We start from the raw sequence: 24,885 nt of genomic DNA on the forward strand, positions 1-24,885 counted from the left end.
CGACTTTGTGACTATACGGTCGCAGGCAGGTGAGAAAGTTGCCTTGCAGGTGGCTAATAATGCAGTATTTGCAGCATTCTACAAAGCAGTATAGTTGGCTGTAGAAGCAGCAGAGGGTATAGCCCTGGATTCATATCTGGATGAATCTTGCCTAGATTCTCTGTAAAGAGCTGACCTTGACAAACCGCTAAACATAGCAGGGGTACAAGCGCAATGAATCAGTTGGAGCTCAACAAGATCCCGGGGGCTGATGGGCTCAGAGCAGCCCCGGCCACCCACAAACCAGCACGAAGAATAAAGTTATAATAACACAAAGTTATTATCATTTTATGTTTCGTGCTTTGCACTTCTCAAAAGCAGTGGGGTGACGCTTCTCTGCCATTGCGAAGGAGCCGCCACAAAAAACCATCACAGACCTAATGCCATCGGCACAGCTTTGGGGGCAAAAACGTGCATGCGTTGCATTGCTTGCAATGGCAACACGTGCACGTCTGGCGATTTCCTTGCGAGAGTGCGCGGAGCCATATGGTGGCATGCTCCCGCAAGGAAATCGCGCAGGCCCCCTACCCTGGTGCAGCGCGAGGCTTTTTTTTCGTTTGCTTCAACAGGCAGCCCTGAAAGTGTGCCTGACCCAGCCTACCCGTGCCAGCAACGGGCCCGAAAGGTAAGATAAGTGCCTCGTTTTACAGCCGCAGAGGGCTACTGATTCACCGCCGCCTCAGACTACATGTCGGGCATGCTGTCAGTGAACCAACTTCCTCCCTTTACTCCGCGTGCCCGGGCCGCCAGTCCGGACAGAGCCCCCCACCTCCCCTCGCGCCACAAGGCCAGAGGAGTAATCCTCTCCACCACACAGTAGCATCTATCTCTTCAGAAAGTCAGAGCAGGGACATATCGTCTCACCGCAAAGAAGCAGCGCAAGGCACCCTGTGAGGACGAGGGCTCACACATCAGAACACATGCGCACCCAAAACCACTGCAAATATTGTACTACCAAAGGTTATCCGGAACGGAAGAGAAGGCAACGGAGGTTATAGAGGCTTAAATATCTTAACCTCCCAAGTTTGACTGCCTGTGGGTGTGGGTGGAGTCCCTGGACCAGCCAGAGAGTGGAGATGGGGCGCTGATCCTCGCAACACCTGGGGATAGGTAGGCCCAGTGTATCCGCCTGGAGCCTGTGTGTTGAGAGAGGGGTGCTAATATCCTGTTCCTTTGATGTCTCCCTAACCAGGTACACTAAAAAGAAGGTGGGACTGGCTTATAGGGCACTCTGGCAGATGGGCCAGTCTGAGCGGTCAGTGTGGGGACCGGTTTTGTGGAAGTGTATGGGCTAGTTTTGTTGTGATGGGCCTGGTTAGTGGCTGCTATGTGCACTGCTGTTGTGACCATCTTTCTATAATGAGTAGGATTCAGTAGCAGACAGCACTGCTCAGGCAACTGAATGTTACATTGGGCACGCAATGCAGCATGGGGTGTGGGTCACATGGTACCGAATGAGCCGCGTCATGGCCTAACGGGTGTGCAGCAGCAAGCGGTGCAGTTCTGATTTGAAAATAAATCAACTGCCACATTATCCCCAAAAGTGGTAGAACACAAATGACCCACTCTCCGACTCCTGGTCGTCCCCTAGTCACGTGAGCACGGAATGACCTACCAATGAATGCCCGTTGGCGAATTCCCCTTAAAACATTAGTAGTGGCTAATGGGCACTGTAGGGTGTTCATGCCTTTGCTGTGGGAGTCCAACACACTGAAGGCATACTAGACTGTGGGATTTCCAAATGTGGGCCAGTTTCTGGGAGGCCACTTTAATGTTGGTGCTCTGTCAGACCCTACATTTGTTGACATCTTAATCCTATCTCTCTGCACAAGATGAAGAATTCAAGATTCATAAAATCAGATGAAGAATATCAAGCAGAAGGCCTTTCACAGGAGCATGAGCATGGCCAGGAAAAGGGATATAAGAGAAGTGGATCAATGGACAGGGTGTGGGTTAGGCTGCAGCTCTGCTAAATATGTAGATCTATGGCAGCGTTTTAGACCAATAACTTACTTTTTCTACATATATGAAACTTAAGTTTACCTTATAAAACATGCAAATCTTTCGTTATTTGATAGTCGGTTGCTTCTGTGTTGAGAGTGGCAGCTATTTGGTGCTCATTTTAGCACTCAATATAGATGTCTTTCTTAAATGCTATTCTGCCAATTGAAACCCCTTCCACTCTACGTCTAGCTATCGAATGGTGAAATGATGCACCTATCTGAAACTATACGTCTTGCTGCTCCTATCTCTCCACTATCCTCCTTGACTGGATTGGACAAAGACTCATTAGATCTGTGAGGTAGTTGACTGGTATGACTTGCATATTTTTGTTTTGTTTGTTTTTATCATTTAAAAAGGTTTTGTAGAGGCCATGTATTTTATATGTACTCTGAAACACATTACTCTGTGTACCGGGCATTGCTTCACTTTAATGAAAATATAAAAATACATAAATATAGGCCTCGTGTAGTTTTGGGGGCATCTTATAGGAATTTTTGTTTAGCTGGACACTATGGAAGAGTTGTTCATGCCACATGTCGTATGGAAAAAGAACAGCCAATTCGAGACCCACCTCCTATTACAGAACCTCGTCTATGTCTTTAGTGTATGAAAACTGCATATTTTACATTAAAATAAACCATTTAGGCTGCAGGAACAAACTTTCGGAGTTGTTTGTACTAAGTGTCGCATTATGCTTTATATTATGGTCTGACATTAGCAAAGACCTTTTGATGTTCCTAAAATTATATATAATCTGCTAATTTATAAGGGCTTTAAGCCAGCCCTCTTCGTTAACTGATCTGTCATTCACGTTTATCTTACGCCCATTACAACATACAGCATGTGGCAGTGGTCAGGCCACTCCTGTCATTGGCTATCTTCACTGTGAGTGGCGGCATTCTAGTCTTTCACAAGGAGCATTGCCACAAGTTGTTCCCTTCCGTGCCACATATGGAATTGTGTGCTTTTTGTAGCCCAAAAATATTTGTGCTTTTAGCCAGTGTATTTCCCTCGCAGCTCCCCCAACAAAAAGGTTTTACAAATATCATGGCAAACAAGCATTGGCATAGCTAATAGGCGTCGCTTTTGGGACCCTATACGTGTTTAGCCATGCAACAGTTGATGTTGTTGCACCAAGTATATTGTGCTGCATAACTAAATACTTAAAAGGTCCCAAAATCGAGACTATGGCTATGCCAATGCTCGTTTTTAGGTCTCGCCCTGCGATTGCAGGCCAAAGGCCTGCAGTCGCAGAGCGAGACTATTGTCATCATTCCGGCTTTCAAGGACTCAAGGGGAGCCGGAGAGGACAACAGACTGTCACGCGCACGCAGCAGCAAGCACGCAGCAGCAGCCTGCCAGGATCAGGTCACGCGCTCCGATTCCGGCAGGCTCTTCACAACACACATACAGCCCCCCCCATACACACACACATACATACATACAGAACCCCCTCCCCTCCCGCATACACACACGCCCGCATACACACACGCACGCACACACATAGCAGAGAACCCCCGGCACTTACACACACATCCCCTACCTCGTCTCGGCGTCTTCGCGCTCCCTTGCCCCGCTCCTCTGGTGTGCGCGCGCACCACTAGTTTCGATTCCCGCGTCGGCTCCTCACCACAGGTTTCTATTTAAACAGCCAATCAGGAGGCAGAACTCCTTGCAGACATGCTCCCTCTCTGGTCCGTTGTCATTTTTAACTGCGTCATGTTTACCTTTGTCTAGTCCTTCTTTTATGTCTTTGTCTCTACACCCTTCCACCAGTTAATCTTTAGAGTAGAGCTTTTCTTGTCTGTGTTGCTATTATGATGTATCGCAAAAAAAAACAAGCGTCGGCGGCCGCAGAGGCATTGCTAAGTGCAGTGGGGAGACAGCGTCCCGGATACCAGCACGTCGGAGCCCAGGTAAAGTCCGCGCTATATAAAAGACTGGCCCGTTGCTCATTCGGTTCATGTTTGTTTTTGAAAAGGAAAGCTAGAAGCTGGTTTTGCCCCTCAGTAGAGACGACGACAGGCCAGGCACCTGAGTACTGTGTGCGTTTCTCCCCTGTGCCAGATTCCAACTTGTAATAGAGAGCCCTGGCATCGCCTGACCTTTGTGTGAAGCACGAGGGTAAAAACAATAAGTGTGGGAACTCACCCCTGATTGGTTGATTGAGGTTTTAACGAGGTCTGCTGAGAAGATTGTTCACAAATCAAGAAATGTTTAGTGAGTGAGCCATTTAGTGATACGTGAGCGAATCATTTCTACTCTCTTGCTACTAGCAAACCCTGCCAACATTTTTTTTGTACCCCTCTGACTGAAGTATCTGACAGCTGACTTGAGTATGTGCTTTGGTGGATGATTGTTCATGTTTTCATTGTGATTATGCAATTGCTCCGGCATCAACTTTGAAAACAAGCATTTGCAATGCAATAGGTCTCGCATTTACGTGAGTTTACACTATTAGCATTGTAAATTACAATGCCTTTTATTTATGTTTTAAAAACAAAAACAAAAATAAAAGGTATTGTCATTTACAATGTCAATAGCTCAAACTCGTGTAAATGCGAGACCTATTGCATTGTAAATGCTTGTCTTGGTGGGTAACTGTCTTTTGCTCTGCAGATTTTTCGATAGGTTTAGCATTCCCTACAAAATGTATATTGCGGATTAATGTTATCGCAGCAAAATGTAGGCTGTGTGGTTTTCCTTTATTATGCGTTTAGTATAAATGCACCAAGAAAAGAAGCTAAAGGAAATAACGTAGTGCTCAGGGATCCCGTAGTCTCGGGACTCCGTGAAAAAAAGTACAGATTGCTCATATGTCGCAAGAGCCGGGTTTCCCTCTGAACACGTAGTTCAGCCACAGCCGGCGCTGCAGTTCCTTGTTCAGCACATTATTACTTCCTCTGCGTGCAAGCGAGCGGGGAGTGCGCGGTCGCGGATTTTCCAAAACACGCGAGGAAACCACGTACTCCATGGTTTATAACTGACTAGTACCGGCCACCGAGAGCTGAGGGGGAGTCAGTCAACAGACGAGATCTAGCAACAGCGGGTCCTGGCACGAAGACAGCAAATTCTGCTTCTACCGGCACTACGTCATCGCTGTCAGATTACATGAGCTCCTCCTCTTCCAGCAATCAGGAAGTGAGCCGGACACGAGCTGCAAGGTGTTCATTTACTTCACAAAATAAAGACTTTGCATGAACTGACGCTGCGTATGACGGGGCTCTTATGTAAGTATCACATTGAGTAAACAATATCAGATTAAATTTGATGACATTGTAAAATGTATTTGTTAAAGTGATGGGGAATGTAGCTTAACGGCTAGACCGGCCGACTTGGAAGCTGGGGAACTAGGTTCCAGTCTGGCGGGAGGCTCAAACATTCTGTGATTCTAGGCAAATCTAATGTCCCCGTGCCTAAAAATGAATGTAATGCAACTGTTGCTCATGTAAAGCAATGTAATACCGTCGGGTCGAGTTAGCACTATATAAAACAGCCAAAAACATATCTGCAATAATTCTGCTACGCTTCGCGGTATAATACTTCTATTATTTCTTGCTCAGCATGGCTGTCCTTATCCTCTGGGTTGATCTATGTTATACTCACAACTTCGCCAATTGTCTGTTAACACAGGTAGAGCAAGGTGGTAAAATACACACAGCTGCTTACCTACCTTTAGGTGACAAGTAAGGGGCTTCTTATATAGCATTTGCAGAGTCCTCAAGTCTCACTCATTGCAAGTGAGAACCACACATTTGGCGCTCTCTAATTCATGCCATGCAAAATTTCACTCCTGTTGGGAAAGGTTTATAATCTGGTTTCAGAATGTTTCTCTTTTCAGAGCTTTGCTGTGCACAAGACTGCTTCTTGTATGGGGCTGCATCAGCCATTTCACAAACCCTTCCGTAAGGGGAAGATACTGCTCGCATTACTTATCGGTAATCTTCATTACTCCTATTCTTTCTTACTGGTCGCATTCCTTACTTGGTGCAGTGAGTGTGCCCATTCATTTCCCCAGTATCAACTACCGTAAAGCTGTTTCTTCCATTTCTATGAAAGGGTCAAACGAAAAGATCCATATAACCTCTCCCCTTCCCTCTACACTTCCTGTTTAATACAAAGCCCCAAAACAGGCTGATGAAAGATAGAGACATAAGGAATGGGATGAGTAAGGAAGAAGCATAGTAATTAAATTTACTGGTAAGAAATCCGAGCCTTATCTCCTCTGCTTCCAAATCTCGTCCCATTCCTTACTTGGTGGAGGAATGGCAATGCAAAAACCTCTTTCAGCAGCCCCAGGAAAAACCTCAAGGCACACACAAACGTAGCAAGAAGAAATACTTTATTTGTTAATTTTTCAAATAGAGCAGGAGCACAAAAAAACTTCCAGAAAAAAGGTCTCTCTCCAATAAGACAAATTTAGGAAATAATGAACATTCAAAAAGCGGAACAGTGAGACCACAAAGAACAAGACTATGAAGAAGATCTTAGGGCCTTCAGGATCCCTGAAACAAAACATAATTCTTACCCCTGAGCAATATGCAACCTATAATGGGAAATACAAGTGGAAGGCGAGTACCATGTAGCAGCTCTGCAGAGGTCTTTAAGCGAAACACCCGACTACTTCGCCCAAAAAGCTGACATATCTCTAGTAGTCATCTTTGATACCTCCAGGTGATTCTCTACCTTGAGCCAGATAAGCTGAGAAAACAACCTTCATCACCCATCGGGTCATGGTAGAGGAACTCTGAGGATTTAGAGAGATAAATGTTCAGAACATGTACCACAACAGAGGCAGAGAAGAGTCAGAATCAGAGGCCTCCTACTATAAAACAGGCTAAACAATCTCTTGGTCACTGTGACATGGAGAGTTGACCTTAGGCAAAAACGTAGGATCAAAAGAAAGAACTAAACCTGTCATAAACAAAATCTGCAAATACATTTGGTCCCATTTGGAACGTGGGCCTTTATTCTTCAATGCACTTATAATTGTTTTCAGATAATGGAAATGAAGCTCACGGATCAGTGACTATCATTATGCAAAGCAGACTGAAAACATGATACAGTTAACTTGCCTCATGATAGATACATTAATTAGCAGTAGACACAAACTTACCTTCCAAGGTGTGCTACAGTATGTATGACATTGTAATGTAGGAAATAGTAGTTTAATCGGTGGAGGGAGCTGGGTGGAAGTAACTGAGATCTTGTTGAGATATACAGATCCAAGTTAGAGCCATTATGCAAAGTAGCTACACCTTTTGAGACGTTTAGGGGCTTCTTTAAACACTAAGGGTCATATTCTCAAGCCCCTATCGCCACAGGAACATCATTTATTCTTACGTTCCCTTGGCGATAAAGTCAGCGCCTTATTCATAAGACAGTGTTAAAGCCACTTAAGTGACTTAACCCTGCCTTGTGAATAAGGCCCCTTTCACGCTAAACTTAGCATGAAAGGGGCGTGCAGTGGGTGTTGCGGTGGGCGTTCCACAACAACACCCATTGTACACGACGCTGCCACCAATTCTCAAGGGCGGCGTTAATTGGTTGCAGCGCCGAACTTAAGACCAGGAAAATCCTGGTCTTAAGTAGGAGAAAGAGGAGAAATGCTTTCTTTCTCCTTGTTTTTGCTTTTTCCATGTGTGCTACCTTGTGCAGCACACATGAGAAAAGCAAAATGGTATTTCAGGAATGTTCATGTGCAGGAAGGGTCACCTTCCTGTACATGAACAACCCTCCCCTTCACCAAACACCCTTGCACTCTGGTGCAAGGGTGCTTGCGTTGGCGCTAAGTCGTGAAACTTAGCACCATCTCAGGGGGAAACGCCAGACTGCACAACATTCTTGAGAAAATGGTGCAGCCTCGCATTTCCGAAGTGGCGATGAGAGGCGTTAAGCCAAGGAGGCTAACGCCTCTCACCGCCACTTCATTGAGAATATCCCACTAATAGTAGTATAAAAATAGACACAAACACTATTTGCACCCGTTTTTCTACTGCTGCAGATTTAATGCTGATGGCAAATTGTGGTTGCGTTTTCCATTTCCATTTACTGCTCTCTTTTAGCTAGTTCTAAGTGCTTCTAGCAGGTAGTACGCGCTAGCACAAAGCGAGAACAAGCAATGGTAAAGCCAATAGATCTGGGCTATTGAGGAGAAAATGTTTATAGTAAAGGGTGTGCATTTGATGAAAGAGGGATTGGTATATATCGTAAGGCCAGATTACAGGAACCATCAAAGCCATGCTGCTGCTTGGAGCGAGCAGCAGGGAAACACAATTGCAAAAAGCCTCTTTCATGTAAAGGACAGTTTGAGAAGTGAGACGGGAGGCCAAATTGTTGTAGGTCATTCCTTTGCAAGTCAGTATATTGTGGCCACTACTTCTGAAACTATTTCATGAGGTGTACCTTTACATCGCATCTTTGATGGTTTATGTTTTTTTTTAATGAATATGTTGTTTTGTATGTGTGTGTTACATGTGTGTGTATATATGTATATGTATGTGTACAGATATATCTGTATGCTTACATGTTTAAACATATATTTTAAATACTTTCTTCTTTAATTTTGCTTAGTTTAATTTTACCTTTTAAGAAGTGTACGTAACAACCAGTACATTAAAAAAAAGATTAATTAAAGAATATTATATTTAATATGTACTTGTAAGTATATATTTGTACACATATACGTGTTTGTTGTTTTTGTTAGGATCCCCTTTTTTTTAATAATGTGATATTAATTATTTCCTAAAGTAATTGTTTGAACTGTAAATTTTCCATTTAGATTATATTTGTAATGTACCTAATCTTATTCCCATTTATTCTTTTTATATTTTTGTATAGCTACTTATAAATACATAGATATATCTACATGTTTATGGATGTGTAAAGGTTCAGTCCATAAAATATTGTATATATTATATGGCGGCTGGTGACATTTGAAAGAGGTGGGGCGTAAAGTAATAATCATAGTACACCGTTGCGAGCGAGCGTAGCGAGCGAGCCCGAACCCCCTAAGGAGGGTTCGGGGGGAATTCCCCCCGAGAAAATTTTGAAAAAATAGTGGAAAAATGGTGCATTTCCAAGCAAATTTGAGAAAGCAGGAAGGTTAATAAAGCAATTGTCAAAGTGTTTTTTAAGAATAAAAGATTCATGAATTTTAATTAATTGTTCTATGCCAAATTATTGGTGGTTGGGGTGGGTGCACATTCTGAACATTGTACCGTATCATGTAGAGTGAGTGACCACAAACATAGCCCTAACTCTAAGCTACAAAAAATATCATCAGTTTCCTTACCTTGAACACGGTTGTTTGCTGGGTCGTAGCTGGGATGAAAGAGCAGCAAGGAGGTTGGGGCCTCTTGTTCTTTGTCCAAAAATTGCCCAAAAATGTAGGTAAAGGTTGAGGTTGTGACTTGTCAGGCTTTACCAGGTGCTGGAAATAAAAATATAACAATTTCTTTTTCAGACATTGGGGTAATCAAACAAAGACTGGGGGGGAAACCTAACGGTACAATTTTTACCTTGCAGTTTTCAATAGCTCACAGTTGTATGTTAGCATTTGTGTACTTACGAACGGCAAGTGACAAAATGATTTCTCTGACAAATGCAGTGACCCACTGACCTATTTACAGAATTTTGTGATCTGCATCAGGTACATGTTCTTTGAAGCAGGCCCATTAACCTTCTGTGCTACCTTTCCATGAGTCAAAACTTCCATTAGACAAAACTCTGATCTCTCTCTTGGAAAAACATTAACAATATCCTTGGTGCAACTGCAAGTGTTGGATGGCTAAACATTTATAAGGGCCCAAAGGCGCGACATTTAGGCTGGCTATGCCAATGCTTGTTCTGTTCATTAGACTCGCATTCCAGTGCAAAAGGAAGACTCACGACATTGGAACTTATTCCTATAGTAATCTGTTCTCAATCTCACAATGCCACGATTAAGGCGTTAAAGCTGGATAATTTTTAATGGCGCTGCCCTTTCTTTAATGGGGCTGTGAGCGTCCCACTGGGGTCCCACTGTAACTGTCTGCCTGTGTGTTTATTTGGTGATTGTGTGAGTGTTGTATGAGTGTGTGTGTACCTGTGACTGGAGTCCCTGAGGCTGGGCACTCATGGTTTTGCCACCTAACCACCACTGCAGGGGGTTTGTAGAGGAGAGTTTGCATTGGGAGGATGTACCTCACCCCGGACAACAGGGTGTAATATGACCTGCAGCTCCACAGACATTAAAGTATACAAAAGTAGTAGAGACACTAGTACCATCAAGTGTTTTGCAATGGCCACTGATACATGATATTATTCTGTAAAAATCATAATAAAGTTATTGAGCTCTCAAAAGCAATCATTACTCTTGACACGTCCACACTAAGCCTAGAAATGAAGGTACAGAATTGCAATGGAACTAAGGGGCATATTTAGCAAAAAGTAATGCAACGTAGCGCAGAGCAGCAAGTCACCAGAGGAAGAGCCACTCAACACCCCTGGGACGCCTTCCCAGGGCACAGTAACGCAATGCAGCGATTTGAGAGATGCATAGCTTGACAGACCCCCTAAGATGGCGACACTAAGCCTTGCGAAATACTGATCTGAAGTACCTTTAAGTTTTCTCATTCCTTCAATGCACTCCAATAATATCACGGCAAAAGCGCAGTCTTCAACTTCAGCCCTGGGCAGCAGCCTCCCTGGCGGTTCAGCCAGCTCATAAACTGTGCTGTGCCTATTCATGACAGGAGGATAACACTTGCACTTGTAAATTTCAATTCTTATTTTATGTACCTCCAGTAAACTCTTACGGCTGCCACTTGTAAGTTGTGTCCTCTGTGTCTGATCTCACTGGTGCAGCCTTACTCATGGCAGGAGAAGCTAGGGTCCGGGACAGTGAAATCCCTTGTATTTCTGTAGCCTAATAATACAGTTGCTGAGTACCTGTGCTTTAAAAAAACCAAAATGTGTAAAGAGGCACTGCTTTCACTTCTCTGCCGGGGCGCAATACTTTTAATGTGGGAGTCAGTGCACAGAACGAATCAGTAGCAAACAGTGGGGTGGTGGGGGTAAAAGACTCGGAGGGAGTGAGTACCTTCACTTTCACTTCTAGCACGGATTACAAAATGGTAAATAAAAGTGAGGAGTTAGACTTCTTGCGCCTATCACGGGACATTTCGAGTAACTTTATTCTTTTGGGCCTCGTTAGGAGATGGGAAGTAATTCGACCTGTAATCCGCTTCAGCTGGTAACCGCAGGTGACGGACAAGTTCAGTTTACAAATTCTATGAGAACAATGTGCCACACACACGTTTAGCCAGGAAGTAATCTACACTGCGCAATGTTTTTCAGAAACAGGGACCAGGAATAGGTGGAAATGTATACCAATGGATGTGCTAATGCCCGTGGGCGTGCCAATGCTCCTCGACCGGTGACGGTGCCAGTGCCACTACCCCTAGGCCATAGCTGCCACCAAGGTTTCAGATTGCTATGTGTGACATTTTAAAAATTTGAGTGAAATTCTCACCAGGGGTCAGTAATACAGCGCCCAGCATCACACACTGTGTCCGGATTCGCAGGCGCTGCAGTCAGCAGCACTGGGTGCTAATAGTAATAGGCAAGTTTTTTTGCAAATTAATACGTATGAAAACATTGCGACGTACGTAGCCAGTTCTAATCACGGGCCTCGCCCTCACTACTTTTTTTTTCTTTTGCAGAGTTTTACATAGCGCTAGCTAGACCCGAACAGAATCAGGTATTAGAGCGCTTTACATAGCACCAGTTACGGGACGGACATACATTAATTTTAGGCACGGCGGGGAGATTAAGTGAATTGCCCAGAATCACAGGAAGTTACCGAGACTCGAACCCAGGTCAAGCGCCCTAGCCGTTAGACCAACTCCTCTGGTGTTTATGGCACTTGTTTTTTGTGCTTTTTAACATGAAATGCATCCTTGCATCACAAATTGATGAAAGGATGCATTTTTAAGTTAAATATGTGCTAAATTACAGATTTGCATTTTGCCTCATTACATAAGTACAAAAAAATTCATGCAATTACACGAAAGCAAATTTCAGAAATTGCTCACACCCTATGTGTGTCATTACCAAACGTTTTACAAGGAGTTGACTTTTACAATGCTTTGTATTTACTACTATCTGCTGCTGAACCCTAAAAATCCCTTACCTCCCTTTACCACTATCTGCCTCTAAACCCTAAACATGCCTTACTGCTCTTCGACACTACCCACCCTGGAACCCTATAAACCCATTACCGCCCTTTACCTCTACCCGCCCCTGGGCCCTGAACCCTAAAAGTGCCATACATTTTTACTACTACCTGCCCCTGAGCCCTAAAAATCCTTTTAAACCCCTTAATAACCTAAGCAGTACTCAACTCTGAACCATAAAAAACCCTTTAAACCCATTCCTATCCTGAACCCTTACCCATCCCCTAATACCCAAATCTCCTTAAACTTTATAAATGACATAGTAATTATATCTTTAAAAAAACAGGTTCTAAAGTATCACATGGCAAAATACCAGAAAAAGGGCAGTGTGGGAAAGGCATGCATGGTAACATTCTACCCGGTAATCGCCAAATGGAAAAGACTGTAAACCCCTTTGTGTGTTGAGGAAAACACAAAGACGTGTTGCTTTCAGAGAACGCTTTCCCCTTGGCAGTGCTGTCCCAGGCATAGGTTGTGTAGCTCCCTGTGCTGCCGCCTTATATGCCAATGGTACCGAATTAGTAAACATTGCACATCCCACAGGTTTCGCCCGAAGCCACAGAGCTAGAGATACAGAAGCTGGTAATTATCAATGCGCGCCGCTGTGTACACGGACAGCCATGATGTGTTTTTTTCTCATCACATATGCACTGAAAGGCAAGGCAAGCCATTCATCACACAGTAGTTATCACGGACCCCCCTCCAGCCCCACCCCCATCTCGGAAGGTGAAACTGCACCAATGGGTATGAGAGGGACAACGAAGAGTGACAGGATATGTTTGGGCTCATTTCAGAAAATCAAAATTGCTGATTACAAGAAGAAAACACAAAAAATGTGGAAGCAAAAGATAACAGCCGTCAAGAAAATGAGACTGCCTTTATCGCACACCGCTGAGTAGTACGTCAAACCCCTATTGCAGAAGCAGCATCAACAATTGTTAGCAAAATAACCGGTGCACAGCCCATTCCATTAAAGCATTCATTGCAGGAAATGGCGAGGGAGCTTTCAGAAAGCTGCTGAAGGGCCCAGGGTGACCCAATGACCATACCGTACGTGGCATCTTACAGAGACCCCGCAGGCGCGCCGGCATTGCATTTTGTGTGGACTCGGTCGGACACACTCAAAGGGGCTTTCAGGCGGACCCTCACAACCAGAGATTCTAAAACTCTGCAGTGAGGCTATTCTGGCACTACAGATGTGTATTTACACCAACTCTCAGCAACTGGATGGGCCAGAGTCAAGCTCATGCTGATTTAAAACAGGTGACGACGTGACCCATAGGTCCACCCCTATTTGGGGGATGCAGAGGGTGGGGGATATATTAGTTATTCGTCCCAGTCCCGTCGTGCAATTATAAATTAAATCAATAGTACAGTATAGACACACACACACACATAAAATCATCACTCAGCATGACTCATGACTCATCTATTAAGTTACCAGCTAAGGACATTTTTTGTGAAGTAGTCGGGGTACTAGTGTACATAAGTAGATCACTCCCAGAGTCCCAGTCCCACGTCATCATAGTCGCTTGGCTTTATATAAAGTATGTTTTCTCGCTATAAACCCCCGTCTCTCTTTTAAGCGTGAGCTGATTCGATGCTGGTGTGCTGGTGCGGCAGTGGAGAGCGCGTCCTTATATTAATGTAAAAACAAAAATGATATACACAGCGGCCATTGGCCAACCCTTTTATTTTTGTACAAAGATTTCGTTTCTGGCGGAGACTGACTGTAGGCTCGACAGGGGAACCGGCAGACATGTCATAGGCACACTACCCAGTACAGACACTACCTTGTGCGACCTCAGTGGCCGTCTCCGGCCCTTTTAAATTTAAAACCCCGCGCAAGTTACCGGAATGTGTACTGTACACTTTCTAGCCTTTTGATTTTAAAATGGACTTTAGGGCTGTCGGGGACGGGGCGGACTGTCCTCACACCTGTGCCCAGGCCACAGCGCAAGATAGAAATACCCCCGAAGGGGCGGGTCATCATAAACCTCAAGGTAGTACGTAGTAGTAGTACATTATTGTGGTGGTGGTGGCATAACTTACGTGGGTGGGGGGGACGCGGTCGGTCTCGATGTCAGACAGTTGCACGGCACTAGGTAGGTGAGGTCCCTCCACAGTGGGCAGGCAGGCGGTCCAGTGGTAGACACTGAGTCAGTCAGTGTGTGACATACACAACACACACGTCTGGTGGTCACGAGTCGACGAGTCCGACAACAACAACAGTCACGCGCCCACTGACTCTAATATGACTCATCACTAAAGTTTCAGTTTCGTTTTGACTTACTTGTTGTTGTCGGACTCGTGGGCCTCGTGGCATGATTCCAGCACGCGCAGTGTGTGTGGCCAATCACCAACGACGACAATGCCTTAAAGCATTCAACACCCACGCTCTGCACCATCCTGCTGGAGTAGCCAATCCTGGCGCGGCGTTGGCAGCGCCACTGTGCCGGGATTGGCTAACGAGCAAACTGATATCTGCCCATTTTAAGACCCGGGCCCCGGGTACATGCCTATGTCGGACACTACTGGTAGGGGGGGGGGGGGGGGTGGAGGTCTCAACTGTGTGCATGCGCAGGCCAGTCGAAATCTCGACTACTCCGGCCTTTTACATGCGCACCCCTTTGCCTGTGCTCTGTCTGCCTGCCTGACTGTGTCACTCTGACGCAGCCCCGCCCCCCACGCCGCCGGCCCACTACCCTATGCAGTCCCGACCCTGTCGGGCTTTTCCCGGGCCTTATTGCGCTCCGTTTTAAATTAATTTTAATACTGACAGTCAGTGATACTGCAAATACTTTTTATTCAGTGCAGTCGTCCAGGCTAGTGGGGCAACGCCCGAACGCCCCCAATGGACGCACCGCCACTGCGTTGCTTAACTATATTTAGGTGCGATGAAAAGACTCCCAATGCACTGCCTCCAAAGTAAAGACTTTTGTTGTACTGCCTGCAGTTTTAAGGTAGTACAAGGGATGCACTAGTAAAAAGACTGGGGTGAGGTAAAACGTGATGTTAATTCTGCTTGGAAAGCAAGCAGTGATTCCCAAAAAACATTCTGGAACCAATCCAACCCACCACATGGAGATACATGTCTGACAGAAGCATGGACATGAAAGACATACTTTTCAAAATATACTTTAAAAAGTATTGTGAATGGACATAAGCCCTATTTGAGCCACATAGTTGGACTATTGTGAGGTATAGCTGCACCCTCATAAATCCTCAATTCCCTTTACAAATGTGGGGAAGGTGCAGCATGGGCAAGAGATTTCACATGGCCTCATAGAAGACAAAGAGTAGCCACATGTGGGTAGAGGGAAGGGTGTCTCTGTGTCAAAAAGATGCATAGCGGAAGGGAAACAAGCTATGGAGATGGCAAGTATTTTGGCTTTTGCATAGAACAGGGTTGTGCAACATTGTCCAGGAGTCCCAGATCCATACCAGATTCTGGGATACCCATTGACTATGTAATGGAGTTTAATTTGGATTAATTGCGTGTAAATGTCTAAGTGGATATTCTGAAAATCTGTCATAGCCATGACCTTCCTAGCCCACTGAACACCCCCTGTCATAGATTCTTCCAAGCTTCAGTTGAAATGGAGAACATGTACCTCCTTAGGTATCAGTGGTGAAATTCTGCCAGGCACTGGTACATGGACAGATGCCACAAGGCAGTCTGCAGTGCACAGTTACATTCATCACCATGCGGGCAGAACAGAATATCATAGCCAAATTATTGCAAGTTTCTATACCTTACCCAATGATTAGCATTATTGGGAGGGGGTCAAAAGTAGTGCAGCATTCAAGGTGGAGGGCACAGTAAAGGCTTCAAGGGTGGGTGGCAGTCCAAGGCATCAGAAGGTTACACATACAGCACACATAACACATGGAGGAACACCCCAGGGTTCACAGTGGAAGAAGAAAGCTTAAGTATCAGTGGGAAGGAGGTCGTCAGGGTCCAAATTAAAAAGATGCAGCTGAGAGTCTCATAAACTGGTAGCAACAGGTTCCACAAAGGAGCTCAAATTCGAGGGGGGGAGAGTAGCACTGAGTCCTGAAGGCAGAAAGCAGCAAGAGGTCCAGGGTAAATATAAAACCCTTGAATCAAAACCAGTGAACCTATGGCATCCTTTTTTAAACATTTCTTTACATGTTGCACTTTTAACCCTGCCTTCAGATAGAACATATATAATACACCACAACTAAAATAGCACAACTGAACATAAAATACTATGGTAAAGCACAATAACAACACAATGCTACACAAAACTATCACCATATAACACCACTGCATAACAAACGATAAAACAGCAAAACACATCACAAAACTCATACAATAACACAACTTAAAACAACACAATGCTACATTAAAATAACATGACACTTTTCGGCCATTAGAAACTTTAAGCATGGGATGCTCTCGAATAGACTATGCCACCTGCCTGAAAGGCTGGTTGATGCTCATCAGAGGGCAGGTCTCAGCACTTGAGAGAAATGAATAGTGCTTTACACTTCTAAAAAGGGAGGAGACTGGCAGACACCACAGTAGGAACTGTATTGATATAGATGGGGCAGCAGGGGTAGTGACACAAGTGTACAGTGGTATAAAGGCTCCACTGCACATCCATCAGGGCAGCCTTTTAAGAATGAACCAGTAAGTCGGTGACGAGTGTGTATTTCCTTGCTTGCATTAGTGTCCCTGGCACCCTTGCTATTCTGCTGATTTGTCTTGTGAAAACAAGGTCTTTTTCTATTTTCGTGTCCAGTCATGACTGTCTCACGGTGTTCACGTAGTGGCAACTACTTTTGGTGACATTCTGGGACCTAAAAAATACTAATGAAAAATTGCTATTTCTCAATGTTTTTAAAAAGTCATAGGATAGCTAAGGCTTAAAGTATTAGCAAAGAGAAACATTCCAGTGCGTGTTTTTTAATTGACGCTTGAACACTCACTGGAAATTCCGTTTGCAAAGAGAGGAAGTGGGTTTGAAGCTTATTCTTTGAAGAGCCTATGCGCCTAAACTCTGGGATATGTGTGATAATTTAGAAAAGTTATAATCGTCTACATCTTTACCATGTCCACACGAGTTGGCATGTGGCACACTTTCACAGTAAAATGCTCTTTGAAAGATGCTGTTGCAGCATGTTAAATGCACCTAGTGCATTTTACTTTTCAGTGTGACATTAACTTTCTTTATGGATGACACGTTCTCTTCCCCATTAACTTGGAGGCCTGAGAGACTAGGTAGTGAATAAACTAAGCAATCAGAGGAGCAGATTCTGTCCTATTCAAAAGGAAAATATTAATTTAAAAAGTCACAGTTATTTTAATTGGGATAATTAAGGGAATGAATAAGAAAAAATAAATCTGGATTCAAAATTAACAAAGACTAAGAATGAATAATTAGTTGACACAAGGTCTACGTAAAACGAAACACACTCATATTCATTCCTTCTTTTTAGCAATTTTCAGTTTCCTTTTAATCAAAATGACCCTCCTCTTCCTTGGTTGCACCCATGCCCTTTATTGGAGTGAAGTGTGCGTATGACGCCATCTTTAAATATGAGGCTCCCCACTCCTTCAGCACTACGGGGAGTGGACAGTGACATTTGCAGTGCTATTTGCTGGATTGACTAATCCTGCAGTTTAGATGACCTGGGAAAAGCCTTAGTTGTGAGCTAGAAGAAAATTTGAGTAGCAAAGAGCAAAGGCCCACATTTCAAAGAAGCTTTTAGGTCTTGTGAGAAGAAGTGACACACCCAGGTCAGGTCGGGTGATCCAATAGAGGTAATACCTCTATTGACTCAGTATATGTTCAACGGAGTTTTCCAAATTTAAAATCAGAAAATGCAGGTGAAGGACAGTTATGGCTTATTCACTGTCCATGTGGTCAGTGAATAAGCCATAACTGTCCTTATATACTGAGTAAATAGAGGTATTAGGAACCTCAGGAGTTTATCTGATTTTAATTCACACGTTTCACTACATGCACTGCCTTTCCACTGTAAGTTTGGAAGAACGTTTTTTCCTATCTTGCTTCTTTCTCTTGTGATCAACCACAAGAGGATACAACTATAGTCGGTGTTTCGCTCGATTGTTGAAGAGAGAGCTTGACATAGTTGTTTGGTAAAACCCAGATGATGACACTGGGCACGCTTCTGTGTGCAATGATGGGATACCAAAATATCCTAGAGTGTGTATGATCTATCCCCCCTTTTTTCACTTTTGTTGATAATAGCCGCTTTCACCATAGTGCCTTGTTCTTCACGTTCTTTTTACTGTTCTGATTAGAGACAGACAGAAGGTACAGCAGTATGCAAATTATACTTCAATACAAATGAGTATGGTGAGAACACTATATTTTGTTGGTATTGTGAATGTTCTGTTCTATGCCTTCCAAATTCCACATTAGTCCCTCATTTAGGGTATTATACATGCCACAGAATGACTCATTAAGGGCCTGAAGAAATATGACCATATTACCTCCCATCCCTGTGATGGAACTCGACTAGCTCTACTTGTCAGACAGAACCATCTTCAAAACCATCTGCATCATTTACAAATATATCACAACTGCCCCGTGGCCATCTGTCTGTCAAGCGCAATACCTCTGGAGGCTTTTGACACACCTTCTTCAAGGACACAGTCGGACTGGAGGCAAAGAAGGCAAAAATGAATAAAAACAAGGCAACAGGTCATTCCATCTTTATGCATCCAGGATTTGGAGCAACTTCATTGTATCCATCAGGACTGCCATAAGCTTGCTACAGTTTAGGAAAAATCTGAAGACACTACTCTTGAAAGAACTCAACATCATAACTAACACAAACCGTGCTTCCCATCGATTCTCTCACTGACTTATATTTGCCTTTAGAGATGTTGAGCGCGCCACAGCTTTTTGGTTCGTTTGGCGCTGTCCAAATACCACATACGTATGTGCATACATTCGGAGACACCAATACAACAATCTGTGTTTAGAATTGACAATAGGCAGCAGGAAAGAAACAAAAAGGTTCTAGTACAAGTAACCCAGTTTACAAGCATTTTGATAAATCAAACAACACCAAATACCTCTTTCAGTAATAAAACAATAATAATTCTGAGGTTAGAATAATTATAATACAGAATTTTGGGTTTCAGATCAAGTACTGTCCACAGGCAAGCAGGTAACAGACAATGAGAACGCTGGCATTAAAGCCAATACCAGACAGGGGAGGTTGTAGAACAGGATGATGAAGTAGTAGGCTGATTATAACATTCAGTCTGTGGATATGTTGAAGAAAGTGTTTTGAAGCCATCAATGAGGTACAAAGTGGAGACTCACCAGAGAGCATGCATTGAAACCATATAGTGGAATGAGTCCAAGGCCGAGTTCCTTTATACGTTTATGGAACTCTGAGGTGACTTGCAATATCCTTATAATATAAAGAGCAAGCATGTTTGCAAACATGAAGAATAAAAATAAAACCTCTAGTACAAAATTAAACATATCAAAAAAATATTTGTTGTAGATATTAGAAACAGTTCAATAGAAGTCAATTTTTTTACAAAAACAAAAAAGCTGCAGTAGCTCGGAATGTTTAGAAACAGGCATCTAGCTTTTCTCTTTCTAAGAAGTGCAAAAAATAAACATATTCTCTCTGCTTGACTTTGTAAGCTATTAAAATAGACTGGAAGAAACAAAAGCAACATTCCCTTTTCTGTTGCTGTAAACATCTTCTTCACTTATGTGCCATGACCTAACTTGCTTTCACCTCGGCTGCTGGCTCTGGCACCAGGCATTGTAACGTTAAAACACTACTGTAATTGCTTATAATAGTCAAGTTCTGACATATTTTCCTTATATTCGGCGACTGAGTGTGTCACTAGTTGCCAATTATAAAGAATTTCGAGACATGCTTTTATGCAGGGATTACAGAATCCCAGGTATAATTTGCTTAAGATCCTTTTATTATAAATGTCCTAAATATAAGCAGGAAAACTCATCCTGCTGGAAGTAATCTTAGAAGAGTGATTTGTGGGTATAGTAAAGGCTCTGTTTCAAGAACAACAGACAGTTTTAGTGCTATATGGTTTAACTACTGAATTTGGCCTACCTGAGTTTGAGGCAGAAGAAGGTCCAAGAAAAGAAGACTGCAGTGGATGGTAACATGAGTAATGATCCCTAGAAATCCTGTAGCAGCCAGCAAAGGCCCAAATAACATTTAGGGGCTGATAAGGATGTTGGTCGGAAAGGCTTCAACCCCAGGTTGGATGCTGTCCAACCCTCATCCATGGTTTACAATCTGACCACCCAATTACAGGGGTCAGAGTTTAAACCAGCTGGTCGGACTGATGGGTTCAATGAGCCCGTCGACCAGTCAGAAGCCACACATAGTACCCTAGCGACTGCATTTCCGCCGTCGGGATTATGATGTCGGTTTCTGCTAGGCTGTTCATGTCGGGATTTCCGATATGAAAAGACTGGCGGAAAGCGACTTTGGGGGCCCTTAGTAGGGCCCTAATGCCTCTGCAGACTCCGGTTGGAGGCCTGGGTGGCACCTACCGTGCCTCCCTGTAAATCACTGCACCATGTGGCAGGCATCGTGAGGTGCCTGCCACGCGGTGCAGGGATTTACAGAAACTCCCATTTCTCCATGGGAGCTTGTGCTGCGGCTGGTGTCCGATCACCTCAGAAGCTCTCATAGGGAAATGGGAGTTTGCGACTGCACCATGTGCGGTCGCATTGTAATACGGTGTTCGGAACTGCCGACCTACAGTCGGTCAGTTCCCACACTTTGATGGTGTTGGTCTGAGGCAACTCCGACCAACATCGTAATTAGGGCCTTAGTGTATAAAGATTTACTATACAGTGAATTTAAAGAACAACAATCACAGACTACCTTCATCTTAGAGGTCAATAAAAAGCACCTCCAGCTAAATACAGTGGAAGAGAGCCAGCAAAGGTCCTGTATTACCATCTTAAAAAGTCTCAGATTGTCATAAAAGTGTATTATCCTCCTCAGAAAAGCAGTAGCTGTTAAGGTACAACTAAACCCACTGTGTAGTTGGACAACAGCCTAGGAAGGGGCAGGTTCATCCTGCCTACCTGAGGAATTATGGACATCACTGCAGTCCTGTAGGGCTGGCACACAGTTCACAAAGTGGTGAGACTGCTAGACATCCAAGAATTATTGCAGAATGTCTTGGAACCATGAAATAGGTGGTAACATTTGTATGTTGAAACGGTTCCATGAGCCAACATGATGTCACGTGACTGTTGTAACCAATGCTGCGAGAGCATCCCCAGTACGTGAGATGGGTAAAAGAATGTACAGGTGTTTGAGAGGACCTACCTAAACTGGAGGATGAGCCAGCTATTGAAGGAACTGACCATGGCCATCAGGACCAAAGATTGTCTAATGTTTTTTTTAACATTTCCTATTTTACATTAGTTATTCTTCGAGCCTCAGCAGATACTTCGCAGATTTGGTTACAAATCTTCGTCTTCCCAGAGGGCATATCTGATTATATGACCAAAGAGCAGTGACGCAAGTGGAAGAAAAATAATTCTCCCAGGCTGTTAGCTGCGCCACAGGATGGCACTGAGACTCTGGATACTCTCACGGATGACAAGTAGCGTTCAACAAATCTACTGATTGATTGATTGAAAGGAAACCTCTCACATTACTAGTTGGCTCTATATGGAACTGAATAAAAAATGTTCCACTAGAACTACAACCGATGTACCCCACACACACTTTAGAACCAAAACCCTAGATATAGCCCCAAACCATTAACTGAGGCCCTGCCAAGTCAGTGCATTTGTCCCTGCACCAATTGCCAACTACACACAATTAGTGTTTTCCCGAGCCACCAGTTTCGTCACCCACCGGTAGGTCAATTTAAGGAACAGCTTCACAAAGAGCTTATGGCTGACTGATCACACCATCATGTTACAGCGGTGGGATCACCATTTAATTATCCCAAACCGTCCCTAAATAGTTCATTTTATGTTGACTTTTTTGTGAGGCTGTGCTCTTCCTCCTCTTTATCCGTTTCTTTATAATACTCAGAGGCTCGGGCAGTTCGTCGATAGAGACATGGGTGGTGGTGTTGAACCCTTGACCTCCCGACTGCATCACAGCACTTCATTGGGATGACATGAACTGTGTCATCTGAACTGCTCATATCAGATTGGCTGGTGTTTTCACTTTGGCCAGCCTGACATGCGCAGTTCAGGCTTCTACAATCAACACCTGAAAAGTATCTGAGAAGCAGAGGCACATCCCGTAGGTCTCTGATCGAGGGCTGTGTTTGCCTGCTCCAGCCGATCTTAGCACTGCTCTTATGCTGTTTAGCATTGTAAACAGCAAGAGAGGAGTGTTTGGATTGGCTTGGATGCTATTATCAGGCAAGCAGAGCAAGTCAGGTGGAATTTTGGGTGTATTTGCAGCTGAGCCGAACTTGTGCTGTGCTGCAGAAGATCATTAAAGGAAAGTTTATTTTAAAAGGGTTGCACGTAATTTTTGATGTGGCCCACTACTTTTAAAATATAACAGCCGTACTGTTAAGAAATATATTATATTTCATATAGTGATGCATCAAAAGGTGAGGAAATGCAACTTGGAATAAGGGTACTTCTGATGGTTACATATCTGGAAAAAGAATGAAGTTTGGTTACCCCGAAATGCAAGGTTTGCATAAGTAGTATTATAAGGAAACACAAGATTTGTAGCATAAGAAGGAGAGGGGAACTATGGAAGACATTTACGCATATTTCATATACTGTTTAGATGACACGTTACATGTTCCTCAATGAAAGATGAATAATAGTTTATGCCACTGCAACACTGTACAAACCAAAGCATGCCCTGGATAATTTCAGTAGGATTATTTTCCATTAGAAATATACTGTTTACTTGGTTTGTTTGTTTTTACATTTTCAGAATCATAATCATTATCCATTTTTTGTTTTCATGTCAGCAGAGTTTATGATCCTCTGAATCCCTTGAAGACAAGCATGGCAGAAGCAGTCTTGATTGACGTATTTGACATCAAATTGAACTCTGAATTTTTTTGTGATCCAAAATGTATGCTGAATGTATTCAAGTGTGCTGATGAAAATTATGGAAACTGCACAAAATGTGTTTACATCATGTGCTCTCAGATGCTGGGATCTGAAAGGAATGGGAGTCAAGAAGAAACCATACTAAAGGCAGCAAAGAACTTCCAAGTCTTAAAGCATGGATTTGAGGTTGTGTGGAACTCAAGTAAGGCCGCTGTATTGTACTCTATTAAACAAAAACTTGACAAGGCTGATGTAAACATTGTGAACATAATTTTGCCACAGTCTGCAGTCCCTGCAATGGATTTTTATGTGGATAATCTATTCACTGCTGTTTACCGGTTTGAGTTCAAGATCTTGGAGAAAATGTGGAAAGGAGATGGCGCCAACAAGTCAACTTTATGTCAGAAAGCATTGAACAATGAAGAAGATGTCCAGCATGCCCAGCGTGATATTACAAAGTTTCTGGGAAGTCTTCAAGGTCTTATGGGGAATCTAACTATTCTCAAATCCTCCTTGATTTCAGGTAAAAATGTACACTTTTCTTAAATGGTTAGAATATTAAATTGCTTTTTAATGCCCATTCCGTGTACCTAGCAAAGGAAATATGAGGAAGACAAACCAATCAGAAAAATTAGTTAAAATCGCATTTTAAAAATCAGAATGTTTCAATTGTATTGGTTGTAGGAGAGTAAGGTCTGCTTTCTATGGTTAACCCCACTTTTTGCTGTGATTCTCTGGTTTTTCGACTTTAGTGTGGCTGTGGACCTGCTAATCAGGCCCACTGCCCAGCTGTCCTCTCTCTAAATTGATACCATGTACTTTAGGTACATACCAGATTGGTTACTGGGTCACCCTTGTGAGCCCCTTTATAGTGAACCATAGGTACCCAGGGCATAGGTGCACCCTAGGCCTACCAGGGGCTGCAGCATGTATTGTGCCACCCCTGGTCTGCCTTCCAAACTGACACCACAGGGCTGCTCCCACAGCCTGGGTAAGGTGGTTTAATCACCCCTTACTTAGATATAGTATACTTATATATATATATATATGCTATGGAAAGCAATGCATTTGCACAGCTGACACTTTAATCGTGTGATGGCGTTTTGATATTATTCAAAATACTCTTTGGAGGAGAGGTGGTCTGCGCCCGCTTGTGACCGCGACTAGAAGCTGTCGGGTTTCTTCTGATATATATATATATATATATATATATATATATATATATATATATATATATATATATATATATATATATACATATATATATATATATATATATATATATAGTCACAAGTCACTCCTATGACAGGCCTTGACAATCCTGGAGGCAGAGTGCTTGGTTTCATGTGAGAGGGTGCCCTAGCATGAGCTGAGCCCCTCTGCAGCTTTCAGATCCTTCTCCATATAGCTGTTCTATGATATAGCCATACCATATACTCTTAAGTGCAGTATAATCCTCGTGGTTAATGCTAACTTTGGTTTGGCTTTATCAAAACATATTGTGTAAGGTGGAATGCTACCCCCCCCCCCCCCCACCAGTCCTGGCAGCGGGGGTAGCATTCCACCCTTCG

At 43.5% G+C, this 24,885-nt stretch overlaps 1 protein-coding gene across 2 annotated transcripts in view; it reads left to right on the forward strand.

Annotated features, from left to right (window-relative positions):
- Positions 1 to 4,909: 4,909 nt before the first annotated feature.
- LACC1 (laccase domain containing 1) overlaps positions 4,910 to 24,885 on the forward strand; it is a 178,373-nt gene continuing 158,397 nt past the window's right edge. The window contains exons 1-2 of one of the 2 annotated variants that reach the window (XM_078657301.1): positions 4,910 to 5,273; positions 23,233 to 23,837. In XM_078657301.1, the coding sequence (XP_078513427.1) occupies positions 23,267 to 23,837 (571 nt within the window). In that variant the 5' untranslated portion in view covers positions 4,910 to 5,273; positions 23,233 to 23,266. The remainder of the gene's footprint in view (positions 5,274 to 23,232; positions 23,838 to 24,885) is intronic. The other variant, XM_078657300.1, reaches the window with a different exon arrangement.

The sequence above is a fragment of the Lissotriton helveticus genome, chromosome 8 (assembly GCF_964261635.1).
Source record: "Lissotriton helveticus chromosome 8, aLisHel1.1, whole genome shotgun sequence".
In the NCBI taxonomy this organism is placed as follows: domain Eukaryota; kingdom Metazoa; phylum Chordata; class Amphibia; order Caudata; family Salamandridae; genus Lissotriton; species Lissotriton helveticus.